This window comes from Sciurus vulgaris (assembly GCF_902686455.1).
Source record: "Sciurus vulgaris genome assembly, chromosome: 1".
Classification (NCBI taxonomy): domain Eukaryota; kingdom Metazoa; phylum Chordata; class Mammalia; order Rodentia; family Sciuridae; genus Sciurus; species Sciurus vulgaris.
In genome coordinates, this window is record NC_136461.1 from 115723618 (window position 1) to 115737329 (window position 13712).

The 13712-nt window shown below is 49.0% G+C and overlaps 1 protein-coding gene across 6 annotated transcripts; it reads right to left on the reverse strand.

The window, feature by feature from the left end:
* Positions 1-4621: 4621 nt before the first annotated feature.
* UBE2Q1 (ubiquitin conjugating enzyme E2 Q1) lies at positions 4622-12981 on the reverse strand. Of its 6 annotated transcripts, XM_079148382.1 has the most exons (14): positions 12493-12981; positions 10126-10230; positions 9690-9794; positions 9009-9059; positions 7326-7466; positions 7044-7128; positions 6703-6763; positions 6397-6487; positions 6232-6290; positions 6082-6130; positions 5745-5840; positions 5296-5362; positions 4990-5120; positions 4622-4834 (listed from the first exon to the last, which is right to left on the reverse strand). In XM_079148382.1, the coding sequence occupies exons 1-14, from the start codon at positions 12817-12819 to the stop codon at positions 4745-4747; spliced, it is 1458 nt and encodes a 485-aa protein (XP_079004508.1). In that variant the 5' UTR covers positions 12820-12981; the 3' UTR covers positions 4622-4744. The 6 variants fall into 6 exon arrangements, with proteins under 6 accessions (XP_079004508.1, XP_079004510.1, XP_079004509.1 ...); XM_079148384.1 differs by lacking the exon at positions 5745-5840; XM_079148383.1 differs by lacking the exon at positions 9009-9059 and having other exon boundaries at positions 12493-12980.
* Between the last annotated feature and the right edge of the window lie 731 nt (positions 12982-13712).

The following is a 13712-nucleotide window of genomic DNA, read 5'->3' on the forward strand; positions in this document are numbered from 1 at the left end:
CATCAGTTTTATGTGCTTTGAGTTTTGTTTAAGATTTTATTGGAAAAGGATTCTGCTATAAAAGAAAACTAGAATTTGAAAACCAGTGATAGAAGTTAGAGCACCCAACTTGGGCTCTTCTCCTGATGTGTGGTTCCTTTAAATCTGGACATCTCTTGGACCTGGAAATAAAGTGGTTCATTCTTTGCCCTACCCTCTTCTCAAGAGTGGGGTTAGGTGAAAGGATGCTTTGGGGGTTCAGGAGAAGTGGAAGTGGAAACATGAAGAGACGAGTGAGAGCCGGCCCCCCCACCCCCCTTACTTCTGGGAGATCCCTTTCCAGGAAAAGCATCGCCCTGAAGTGCAGGGCCCAGTGGTGAGGGAGCACCACCCTGAGGGCATCTCAGGTCATTGCATGAAGAGGGCCATGCTGGTAAAGAACAGCCAGGGGGCAGGAGCTTCCAACTGTGGTTACTGGAGGACTGCCCCAAGGAAGATAAGTCCTCTGTCCCTAAAAGCAGCTCAGCCTATCAGGAGGGCCTGAATGCTGCCCCTCTGTGGCCCCCTGACAGGGAATTCTTACCTCCAGGGTGGACTTTGAGAAAGCCAAGAAATGAATCAGACAAGTGGTTGATTTTCCTCCCTTTGTGAATGAGGAAAAGTTCAGGAAAGTAAAAGGAACTTCCGTACATTTCATTGCAGGGAAACAGCATCCTTGTGCATAGAACCCAGGTCAGACTTAACGAGAGACCATTTTATGCCTACAAACAACTCCAGAGTTTGGGGACTGAGGCAGGATGGCAGGAGGTGACTCAGGGAAAACCTCAAAAAGTGCTCTGCCTCACCCAGCATGTGAGCGCTCATGGGGAAGCTATGCTCTGTGCATGTGGGTGGGGAGTACTGGGGATTGAACCCAGAGTCACTAACTGAGCTACATCCCAAACTCTTTTTTTAAACAAAATTTTTATTCCTTTTTAAAAATATTTTATTTAGAGACAGGGTCTTGCTGAGTTGCTTAGGGCCTCAGTAATTTGCTGAGACTGGCTCTGAACTCATGATCCTCCTGCCTCAGCCTCCCAAGTCACTGGGATTACAGGTGTGCTCCACCACATCCAGCCTTTTTAATTTTATTTTGAGACAAGTTCTTGGTAAGTTGCCTACGTTGGTCTCAAACTTGTGATCCTCCTGCCTCAGCCTCTGGAATCGCTGGGATTACAGACGTGTCCCTTTGTACTCAGCTCTCTGTCAGCTTCTTAACCTCTATCTCTCTAGCTGAAATTCCCAAGAGTCAAGTGAACACAATTTTCTGTCCCCAAAAGAATTTCCCATTAGAGAATATAAAATCCCAGGTCCCTGTAATTATTTTAACAACAAAAATAATGCCTCCTCCTTTTATATAAGCTGTTGCTTTGCCTTCCCCCTTTCCCTCCTTTTCAGTTTTTATCTCTTTTTTTCTTGGAGGCAGGGAATTAGCAGGAACTAGCAGAGACTTGTTGGGGAGCTGGTTTGCGCCAGAGTACTTTCCCTGTGCCCCAGTCTCTTTTGCTTCCCCTCTTTGCACTACCACTTGCCACTAAGGTTTCATCGGATGCGCGCGTGTGTGCGTGTGCGTGTGTGTGTGTATGTGTGTGTGTGTGTGGGTGTTTTGAGGGGTGGGGGAGAACGGGGATTGAACCCAGGGGGGCTTAACCACTAAGCCACATCCCCAACCCTTTTCATATTTCATTTTTAGAAAGGTTCTCACTAAGCTGCTTAGGGCCTTGCTAAATTGCTGAGGTTGGCTTTGAACTCACGATCCTCCTGTGCCACTGCGCCCAGCTTGTTTTGTTTTGCACATTGTTTTGTTAGGTTTTGTTTTGCATTTTAAATTAATGTGGAGGTATTTACTGACTCCTCAAAGGGAAGATCACTGGTGCTTTGAATTCAGTGATAGCTGCCCCATATCTATTCCCACTCTTGGGGTCTTGGTCTTGGTCACGGCTGCTTCCCTGGCTTGGATTCAGTGAATTTACCTGGCATCCCTTTAGATGAAACAAACCGAAATTACCTAAGGGATTGGGTGTCTGGCTGAGGATGGTTCTTCTTTCCCACGGAAACTCTTACTCCTCTTCCAATTACACATCCTGAAGTTTGAAGAGTTTAAGTAATGGGGTACATCCCACATGATCCCTCTCCTGTCTGCCTGCATGTACCTCTATACTCAAGAGGGGCCTGAAAGTGAAAAAGGCCTGAGTGTGTCCAGCATTGATTTGATTCCCATTTTGCCTTTACTTGCAGCTCACTTTTCAAGAGTAAAGATTCATTGATCATGTCCTCAGTTCCCCAAGTTGGCACGAACGTTTAAACTGAACAACAGGAAGCTTCCATTAGGTTGAAAACCTGAGGAAGCCTGTGTATCTTTTCCTGTGTCTTTTCCTTTCATATTAGCTGCCCAAACAGATTCTGGAGGATGAAAGGGCCCAGTGCCTAGTTTTCTAGATGTTCCATATAGAATCAGATAGAGAACATTAAGTCAGTGGGCTATCACTTTGGCAAGTAAACATTAGCATGTTTCACACTTTTGGGACTATGGATATTTATTTCTGTTCACCCCACCCGACCCTGCCCTGCCCTCTAATGATGCTGCTGTGAGATTGAGAAACAGAGTCTGTGGGCTCTGGGCCATACGAACCCTGTCCAGGGCATACAGATATACATTCAAGATATAAGGTAATGAACTAAGAGTGTTTTATTTCTCCCTGCCTTCCTACTGGAGAGGAGAAAATCTTTTCTCTATGATATGGCCTTTTTAAGGTCATAAAAGGAATGTTAGAGTTGACAAGAAAAATGGAAGATTCTCATAGGGCTGGAGTTTCACAATCCACAGCAGCTAGCATTTTACTTTAATTCAAGTGAACATGAACCCAATATGTCTTTAAATAAGTTTATTAGAGCCAAACTATTTAAATAATTTTATTTGTTTCATCCTTTGGTAGATGAGAAAAATACATTACAAAATACATTATACAGAGGACAGCTCACAGTACACATTACTAAAAACACAATCTACATTCCAGCCAGGGCTGGTGATAAATTCAGAAGAAAGCCACAGAGGCCCTGAAAACCAGATTTCAGCTCTATGGAATGAATTTTCCCCATATGTCCCCTCTTTATCTCATCCTCAGCATATATTAGCACCCCTAATCAGGTGGGTGTGGGTAGAGTTGGAGCAGCATTGAATGGGATTGGTGAACTCTCCATCCACCTAAAGCAGCAAGACATTAGAATCCCTCAAAAGACAGGGGTCGGGGTGAGAATGACCAACTTAAAATTGCTGTGTCTTAAAGCATTACGGAACTCTTCTGGCCTCCTACATGTTCCCAGGCAGCTGTCCCAGATCTGGGATTTCTAAGACTTGGGTCTTTCTTCACTTAGCTGTCTCTGGCCTCTGTGGTTTCAATCTTTACCCATTCTGTAGGCAGTCAGCTCCCAAAAGCTGCCTCTGCCCCAAAGCAAGCTTACTGACAAGAAGACAGCAGTACCTGCCATATGCAAAGTCATGTCCAAACTTTTACAACAGCCATGTACATACAACACAGCACCACCAGTTCCAGCTCAGTACAGACTCTCCCACATCCCTCCATCCCCAGCAGTTCCTCGTGCTTGGGGTAAGAATTCAGGTGCATGGAACAACCTATCTCAGAGCTAACCATTTCTAGTAGGACCCACTGTCTTACAAGAATGGTTTGCAAGAATCCACAATTCTCCAAGTCAGCCAAACTTACTTCAAGTGCTATACCTCTCTTCTACACCAACAAATGAAGCAAGAGACAAGGAAGGTGAGCAGAGCTTACCACTGGTCACCATCCAGGGCCAGTCAGAAGCCATTTTCTGGGAGGGAGAGGAGCCAAAGAATACTGAAGAGTTGTAGCTAGACAGCAAATTGCTGTGATTAGAAAAGACCACATACACACAGGAGCCTGTGCCTCATCCCCACTCAATTCATGTAAAAGGATTTCTGTGAAGCAACCTCTTGAGCCTCCTCATTTTCTGTTTCTTAGAAATTTGAAAATGGTCTGAGACTAGAAGTGAAAAGTAGTCCTAAGAATCAAGTTCATCATATTAGCCTGCTACATTGTAATTTAGCAGGCCAGGTTCTGCATTCCAAGGGGGACAAGTGCTGGTTGCTCCAGAGGCCTTCAGGAGAAACCTAGGGGTGGACCAGGCGGGTGCTTCAGCTCCAGATTTCTTGGGTTAGCAGAGCGCAACCTAATCTCTACCAAAGCACAGTGGACCTGGCACCCCTCCCCCACCTCCCAAGCAGTCAGGGGGGATGGGGGTAGGGTGGGATGTGGAATAAAAATAAAGATGAGTCAAGACCAGCATCTTCAAATTAACAAACTGTAATTGTTTTCCCAAAGATACATTTTTTTTTTCATACACATCCATCATACACTGTAACCAAAAAAAGCAGTGTACATGAAATAAGAGAAAATAAATTAAAAATCCATAGCATAGGTAAGGAGGCTCTAGTCTGGAGCACAGCTGAGTTTCCAGCAATATAAGGAGGCTCGAGAGTTTCTTTATAAGAATGCCTGCTAGCAAGGGTTCCAGCAAGGTGGTTGGTTGGTCTGTAGTCAGTCTTGTGTACTTGAAACAGTTCTGTTTGTTTGTTTTTCCTTAGCGTTTAGAATAGCCATCATTGTCCTGCAATAGGCAGAGCTATCACGTCCAGGAAAAATGAGGGAGGGAACCACAGAGGCAGCGTGAGATCCAAATACAGCATTCAAAGGTAATTGGTCCAGTGGTGCCTGGGGAAGGAGGAAGGGGACGACACTCCGGGGTTAGCCATCTTCCTTTGGGGGTGTGTACCAGCCTGCAAAGAAACAGAACAGAGTCAGCAAGGTGCAGGCTGAGGTCCACCCTCCCCGTCCCAATTGCCGTGGACATCTCCAGTGTTTCCAGGCAAAAAGGTCCTAGGGAGGCTGTCAGGTGTAAGAACAGAGGCATGGGGAAGTTGAGACTGCCTACCTGGACGTTATAAAGAAAGGGAGAATGAAGAGCCCGACCTGAGGTGGTGGCAGAGTTGGATGAGTCTTTCAAAGGGTGGTCGGGAAGAGGGCAGCACCAAGTCCACCCACAACACCACAGCTGGTGCTGCTCTGGGAGAAGAGCCGGGGACGTTAGCCACCTCCAGGCCTTCTCTGGAGAATTAGGCAGGTGCTGGGTGAATGAGTGGTAAGACTCAGAAACCAAAAAGGGCTCTTGCTAATTGGCTGGAGTGAGAACCTGGGGCTGGCAAGTGTCCAAAGCTCCTGGGCCTGGCTCCAGCCTCACCGTTTTTTTCGTGGATCTGCACCAAGGACTTGTAGGACTGCTGTGCTCTCGTCAGACTGTATTGAGACTGGGGAGAGAAGCCACCAGATCAGGCCATGCCAGCTGTGGCCTTTCTGCCCCTCGCCTTCCATAGGCTGCCACCCAGAGACCAATAATCCCGGCTCCCAGCATGGTACCCTGGTAACATGCTAAGTACCCCCTGTCTAAGAGGTCCCTTGGGGACACAATCCCACAGCCTTCACTTTCTAGACCTGAGCCGCCCCCCCCAAATCTGAGGACACCCCTCAAGCCAAGGCCCTGCTCCTGTTCCCACTGTGGCCACCCCAGGCACTCTTCTCCAACATCACCAGCCCAGGGACCACATCCTCTTAGCTCTCAAAGGCAGCCTTGGCCTTGAAGGGCCATACTGCACTTGGCTCCAGCCAGCCTGCCAGCTCCCAGCCCCTTACTTTGTTGGCTCCAAACTGTACTCGTGCTTTCCCCTTCACCAGTGTGGCACTGATCTGCATGATCACTGACTCTATGGAGTAGGCACTGCTCCAGCCCTGGGGACAGGAGGGACAAAGCAAGCAAGTCAGGGCAGAGCTTCTGGAGAAACCTTCCACTTGTTCTCCAGGTAGACAGCTGCTTCTCTCTACAGAAGAGCCCTTGCCCTTCCCTCCCAGGACAGCCACTACCTGACAGGATCAAAGGGTCACAGATGCCTACAGCCCAAACCAAGATGGGGGTGGAAGCTCAGCCTGGCCCCACCCAGGCTGTTGGGCCAACAGTGCAAGACAGGCTCACCTGCTTGGTGAGAAGTTCCATGCAGATGGCACCTCCGCCCAGAACATACCTGCATAAGAAAGATCAGGCAGTCAGGTCTGGTGAAAGTTCCAAGTCCCTTCCTCACCCTCTACCTGAGGAGCTGCCCTCTCCCCTGACCCGTTCACTCACCCTCCAGAGAGGACTGGAGACACAACCCTGACGAACGGTGGGTCAAAGGGAAAGTTATCCTGAGAGAGACAGAAGTAGCAGTCAAGGAAGGAGACCAGCATCCTCATAAAACTTAGGCAGGGAAGCCCAGGCCAGGGAAGGAGAGACAGGAAAGGAAAGGCTTACCTTAAAGGAGAAGTTAAGTAGGATGAAATCAGCTCCTTCCTTCTCTTTGAGGATTTGGAGATCATTGTGCAAAGCGCTGTCCTGGTCAACTCTGCGAAACAACTCTAGGCTCAAACTCCTCATCCCAGCGCAGGAGCTTCACAAGGGCTCCCCACCCTGACCCCCAACCACCTGGCACCAGATAGACACACCACTGCCCACACCCACTCCTGGGAACCTTGCAACCAACATGCTGGTAGGACTGCCCCAGACAGTGCCAGGCATTCCACTCACACTGCTCCCTGACTCCCCAGAGTCCCCACTCACTTGAGGAGTTTGACATTCCAATCATATAGACTGTCATTCACAAGTTCAACTGCATAGTTTCCTAGAAAAAGGGAAGCAGGTGTCAGTACGACGGCACAGGTGGTAAGTGGTCCCTTGTGCAGATCCCTGTCACAAACTGAGAAAAAAAAGATCCAAGAGGTTTGCTCTAGAAAGACATGCATCCAAGCCACTGGCTTTAAGGTGCTCCATTTCTGGTCCCAAAAGTTTGTCAATATTCATGTATCCCAGAACCTTGGGGCCTCCTGCCACCATATCATTATCATATCATATCCATCTTTATGAGAAACTTCTGTGCAGGCCCCTCTCTGGAGCAAACTCACCGCCTTTGAAACTCTGTGATCGGTATATATCCCTGAGCTCCTTCATCAGCCGGTCAGTGGCCTGCACCGAGCCAGACACTGCACCCTGTAAGGGAGAGACAATAGAATGAATATTTTCTGGTCCCACAATCTGCAGACATACATGCAAAATCTTAACTGCTTTTCCAGGATTTAGAGAAGGATTAGATTAGATACACCCAAAAAGAGACAGCTCCCTATGCTGATATGCAATTGCCTACCACTTCCCAGGTAGTACCCACCCAGCCCCTACAAGGCACGTACATTTAAGTAATCTTGCCTCTGGTTCTTTTTAATTTTCTCTAGGATGGCCAAGTTTTCTTTTCCAATGCCATCATCTTCAGATTTCTTGCCCTCAGCTGGCTCTTCCTCTTTCATTTCATAGTGATCTAAGTCTTCTGTGTCCTGGGCAGGGGTGAGTGGGAGTGGAACAGAAGAGGAAAGAGAGCAACAAAGGTTGTGAATAAGAACCATCACCTTCCCAGTCCCATTTGGCCAGGAGCTGCAAAGTCAGGAGTAGCAGTCCATCTAGCAGTCTTATCAACACAACACCCTCCTGGTTTCTGGAACAGTTCCCAGCCCTATTCCCTCCACAATCTGAAGGACAAAGCAAATTTCTTCTCTTATTCAGTTCTCAAGATATAGCAGCAGAGCTACAGTAAGGACCTACAAAGACCTGGCCTTTTGTTCCCCAGGACAACCCTGCTCAAACTGTCACTAAAACCCCCTTGGAAGCAGAATCTCTTTCCTAATTCCTAGCAGAATGACTTTGGCGTGACACTGACTGAAATCTCGTTTCACCAGGCGAACTGATGTACTCAAGAGTCTTCAGGGTCCCAGGTCTAAAGGAGAATCTGGGATTATAAACCTCCTCTTCTCCTTACAAATTTAAGGCCTGAATCAGGTTTGCAGATGCACCCACCAACAAGAGGGAAATGAGAAAGGGGCTCCAGAGAGGGAGATGGTATAGGTCAAGAACAGAATCAGATCTTTATTCAACTTATTCTAAGTGAAAAAGCAATTCCCTATTCATAGGGGGAGGAGGCCAGAGGTTAGCCCTTCGGTCAGATGCTCAGGGTGTAGTACACAGGGTTGTCCACTGTCTGGGAAGAATAAATTTCATGTATCACCAGTGATCTGTCAATCTTAAAACCCTTACAAAGTTACAGAACTTGGAACATGAATCCAATGCTCAGAAACAAAGTGATCAGTATCTTACTGTGGCAGAACACACTAACTTCCTTATTATGTTACCAGCTAAAATCTACTCAATATTTGTTACATGCCAGAGTCTATACTAGGTACTATACACACTAGCTCATTTCATTCTTACAACCATTATAACATTATTCAATCATTATCTCCATTTTACAAATGAGGAAGCTTAAAGTCTAATAAGGTATTAATTACCATGCCCAAAGTCATAGAACTCTTAGCAGAGCTAATAATTAGATCAAGTTCTATCTGGATCAGAAACTCAAATTCTTAACCATTATGTTGTATTCTGCAAAAGCATCTATGTTTTTAAAGAATATATTAGGTAAATTACTTAGCAATTACCATATATTTTATATGCAATATTTCATTTAATCTTAAAACAACCACACGTAGAATATATTGTAATCCCATCTAGCTTAGTGAGATTAGGTGGAGTTCTCTAACTTGGATAGACAGGATGCAAACTCAATCTGTCAGACTCCAAAGCCATCTGAAAATGTTGAGTATTTATTTGGTTTGAACCAATTTGTACTTAATTGTCTTCCATGGCTGGATGAGGTGCCTGTTTCCTCTACTACACTGGTTATTCCTCCTGGTCAGTAAATCTGTCTTTATTTCTCTGCTATTTTTCTCTCCCTGGTTTTAGACTAGAGCTCTGTTTATAATGGGTGATCAATGCTGCTGACGGCAACAGCTTCCTGCCAATACCACCTCAGGTTGCAAGCCTACCTCAGGCATCTCCTCATCTTCATCTTCTGAAGATACTTCTTCCTGTGTGCACTGCAGTGGGGAGGGGAGGGAGATGGCGATCAGAGCCCCACTGACTTATAGAATGTAGCCTCTGACTTATTCCCCTAAGCCTCCAGGTCTGGAAGCTGTACACTCGCCCACTCTCTCCACCAACCAGATTTGAGTGGAAGCAAGAGCCCAGGGGATGACTTCTCTATCAGCCCATTATTTTCCTCCTACCATATGCTAAGGAATAAAAAAGAAGAAAAAATGCTCTTCTTGTCACCCACCTTACAAATCCCCACTTCATTTTCTTAAGAACCCCTCTTTTACTTGATCTTTTCTAGAATGATACTGCATTCTTGGCTCTAAAGAAGGGGCCTGGGTCCCCAGTGGCCACCAAGTGCTACTGCTAAAATAATGGTAAAATTTCCCCTTCCCTCTCAACCTCAGGGATACTGCTGGAGAGTGAGTTTTGATAGGAGAGATGAAGCTACTAGTATTTCATTCAGTTAGATTCCCATCTAGAGAAAATGAGGCTAAAAGTCACATGTGTGTGTTGTGGGGAGTGGGCTGGGTGGGGAGAGCCTACTGCAGATCTGTCTCAATTAACAAGTACTTATTGAGAGCTCTCTGTGGCACAACTCTGCACAATAGCCCCAAAGCCCTTTAGCTGCTCACCTGCTCTGCTGGCAAGGGCTGATCCAGCATCTCCACATCAGGATGCTGAGGGAGGTTGTAGAGTTTACACAGGTCAGAGATGATCCTCTTCAGATGCTGCAAGAGCTGGGTTGGGGACCACAGAGATATCAAACACTCCTTCCCCACTCCAATATGGACAGCTGCATCGATAAACTTGTAGCTCACATCCCAAACTGGTACCTAGTTTTCTAAACCAGAAGGACCACAGGCTGTGGGAATGACTCCTGGTGGACCAATCCTGCGGCAGCTGCAGGGATTCACCTCTAGCTTCAATAAGCAACTCCCCTAGGAAGTCTGCCCCAACATGTTCAGTCTATGGTACCACCCACTTTCCAGATACAGCTCCCTTTCACCAATGCTTCTGTGATATAGGCCTCACAGGAATATGTGTGCTCCTACCCCATGGCCCCCTCACCAGAGTATTCCCTTTCTTTATGTCCACCAGCCTCTCCAAGACAGCAGCCAAGTTAGGGTCATCAGATTCCACCGACCAGATAGGGGGTACAGCAGGGTATGACTCCTAAGGGGAAAGAGTAGGAAGAGCAGTCACAATGGGCAACTCTGGAGAATGCCAGATTTTGCCTGCATTCTGCCCCCCAAGACTTCTAGTCTCTTTGCTTGCCTACCTCAAGCCCTATAAACTAATAAAAGTTCAGCTCAGTAGATGAGTATCTAACCAAGCAGCTTCCTAACAAAGCCTAGACTGGGGAAAAAACACTCCCTCAGAAGACCTTTTCCAAGAAGTGACCTGGAACCTTTTCTTTCCTCCACAGTAAAAACCAGGGAAAGCAGGACAGCCACACTGCTAACAGTGAGGGGAGAGGGGACTCCTGATCTTCTGTCCTGCTTGTCCAAGTTCCAGACTTGGAGTTCTCCCACACCCAGGTCAGAGTCCTCCCAAATCCTCCTGCTTTCCAAACTCCAGAAACAGGGTAGGAATAATCAACCTCATCACAATCACAATCATGTGAAAAAAGCAAAGACTACAGCTCACTAGGGAAAGAGGGACAAAAATAAACTATATATTCAGAAGCTGAAAGAATATCAGCAAGAATCTCCCCACCCCATTCCCAAATGAACCCCTCAAAGACCAACTCTCCCCCACCTCTCCCTTGGGAACCTGCCACCTTCTCTGTCCAGGCGTGGGCTGTAGGGCTCCACATGGCAGACTGGGAGAAAGAAACCTACGCTGCTGACATTCCCAGCATTCCTGAACCACGTTGCCAAATGCCTGACCAGACTCCCCTCTGCCCAAACCAAAGGGGCTGCTTCTGGCCAAGTCTCCTTTATAGGGGCTACAGGGAGTCTGGCTGAGGAATCCCTCTATTAACTTTTGGCCAAGGACAAAGACAGTAGACGGCTTCTGGCAAATGAAAGGGCAGGTGGATGGGGCCAAACCCACCCGTTCTAAGGAATTAGAAATTTAACTCAACAAAATTAAATCTTGGGGTTTCCACACATGCCAAAGAAACCTTATCCCCTTCTACTAGGATCTGCCATAGTTCTGAACCTCAATGCTGGAAGGAAAAAAATATATGTATCAAAGATGCTCAATTCTTCACCTGACTAAATCACTTCTGGTCTTTCAATGGTAACTTTTATGGGGAGGATGGGAAAAGAGAGAAATAGGACATATGAGTTTTGGTGGGGCACCATCCACCCCAAGCCGAGGCTTACCTCACCAAACCTTGACCTGGTTTGACTGAGGAAAAGGAAAGAAAACACCATGTCAACTGAATTCAGGCCTCCAAGTACCATAGAATTTGCAAGTCTGTCTTTCCCCAAGTTACTCTTATTCAGGTCACCTGCTTGGATACAGCACTGTCCACCAGCTCCCCAGCTACTGCTTCAGCAAGGAGAAGACCATCACAACAGGGAATTCAACCAGTCTAAGTGCTACCCCTGGCAGGACCACACATTCCAAGTTATCAGAAAGATAACCTCCTTAAGGGATGTTTGAGAGCAGAATAAGGCAGGACACATGCACGGTGTCTCCCAGCCTAGTATACTTAGAATGAAACAATGCCCACTGGGGAGAAATGGAACAGTGTGCTCAGAATAAATAGGGGTACCTTCTGCACACCACAATACCATCATTACCAAGAAAGGCAACGACCTCAGGCAAATGGACATATCCACAGGGAACAGGGAGAATGGAAGATCTGCTACCGGCTGAGGCAAAAGGGGAGTGTTAAAGAGGTTACATCAAAATAAAAGGGCATTTAAAGGAGTAAAGGAAGAGGAGTCAATGTACTGCAAACTATCACTTGGTGAAATTCAGTGAGCAAAGAGGGTCTGCATGAGGGATGCCTGGACAGGGATCCCACAGGTGGCATACGTCCCGAGTCAAAGGAACTACTGAGAAGGGTCATCACTGAAATGTGCAGAGTTCCAAGTGAGGTCCTTCCAGCTGGGGTCAGTGCAGAGGCCTGGAACCTAGTAATTAGAATGGGGTGGGGGGGCATTCCCAGATGAAAGGTAAAGTTGTGGAGGAGTAGCCAAAAGGAGCCCAAATCATGAATCTTGGGATGTGGGTGGGTTTCGTGGAAGGGGGTAGTCCAGGCGCCATATGTCGAGGTGCCCCTCGCTATCAGGAATCATTAGTAGAGATTTGAGCGCACGGGAGAACCTCAAGCTGCAGAAACAAGTGTGAACTAGAGAAGACAGAGACCCGAGAAGGGGCTTCGGCCTCCCAGGTCCTTTGAGAGCAAAAAGCTGTATGAGATGATCCTGAGTCCCTGACAAGGGGTCCCCAGAGAGGCGCACGCGAGAGGGTCCTCACCGTGATGTTGCAGTGGATGCGGACGGGATCCCCAGGCACCGACCCCCGTGGGGGGAGATGCGGTCCGGGCGCGGCCCCCGCCCCGGCCCCTCCGGCCCCAGCCAGCAGGAACTCGCAGCTCAGCTCGTCCAGGCAGGCGCTGGCAATGCGGAAGCGCTCGTGGCCGCGGTGGAAGATGGACTCTAGCAGCTTCAGCTCCCGCCTCAGGCAGGGCCCCGGCCCCGGGCCCCCCCCTGGGCCGCCCCCGGCCCCCGGCGCCGCCCCCTGGCCCCCCAGCTGCTGCCCCGGCCCCGGCTGCTGCTGCCCCTGCGGCTGCGGCTGCTGCATCCTCCGCTCCGCTCCGCTCCGGGGCCGGCGGGCCGGGAGCCTCCGGCCTCCGCTCCGGGCTCCGCCGCCGCCGCCGCCGCCGCCGCCGCGGTCCGCACTTCCTGATCCCCCCTTCGCCAAGATGGCGCCGCCGCCACCTCCGGGACAGGGCCCCCCCCTCCGCTCGCTGGCCCCCCCCCCAGGCCGCCGGAAGCCGCGCGCCCCTCCTCCTCCTCTTCCTCGGCGGCCCCGCCTCTGTCCCCCTCACGTGACCTTCCTGCTCTGGCCCCCTGCACGTGATCTCTCCGTTTTTCCCGCCCCCTTGCTCTCGCCTGTCACCCTCCACATGTGACCCTGGGCTGCGGGCTCCTCTTTCAGCGCTTTGGTGCGTGTTTACGTACGTCGTGCGTGCATGCGCGCGACGGCCCTTCGCAGGCGCTCCCTTCTCACGTGACCCGGCGCCGCGTGCTCCCAGGGGCTACCCGCGCGGGACCCTGTTTCCTGCTCAGGGTCCTCTTTCCCCGCCCCCGAGTGGCGGCGAGTCTGCTGGGCACTCCGTGAGCCGAGAAGAAAGAAATGCAGTCTCCGTTGTACGGTTTCTACGCTGCGCCCCCAAGCTGTTCCTCGGAACGGTGTTCTTGAACTTCTGGCCCCCTGTGGGGGTGGGCATGCAGTGTCTCCACACTCAGTGGGGCGTGTGGTCGGAGAAGAACTCGGGAACTGAAGCACCAGGAGACTTGGATTCTCATCCTGGCCCTTTCTCTGACTCGTTATGTGACCTTGGGTTAACTACGTTCCTGCTGAGTTTCCGTTTCCTCATCTACACAATAATTCTGAAGAGGATTGATGCTTCTTTGGCTTACTCTAAAGGATTCAGTGCGAGGAGACCGTAAAGTGGGAGGCGATAGGTTCCT

Coding starts and splice junctions, on each gene's coding strand:
- UBE2Q1 (XM_079148382.1), bottom strand. CDS start 12,819: ATGCAGCAGCCGCAGCCGCAGGGGCAGCAGCAGCCGGGGCCGGGGCAG. Junction 7,129..7,325: donor AGAGGCAAGATTACTTAAAT/GTACGTGCCTTG, acceptor TCTCCCTTACAG/GGTGCAGTGTCTGGCTCGGT. Junction 5,841..6,081: donor TGGAACTTCTCACCAAGCAG/GTGAGCCTGTCT, acceptor TCCTGTCCCCAG/GGCTGGAGCAGTGCCTACTC.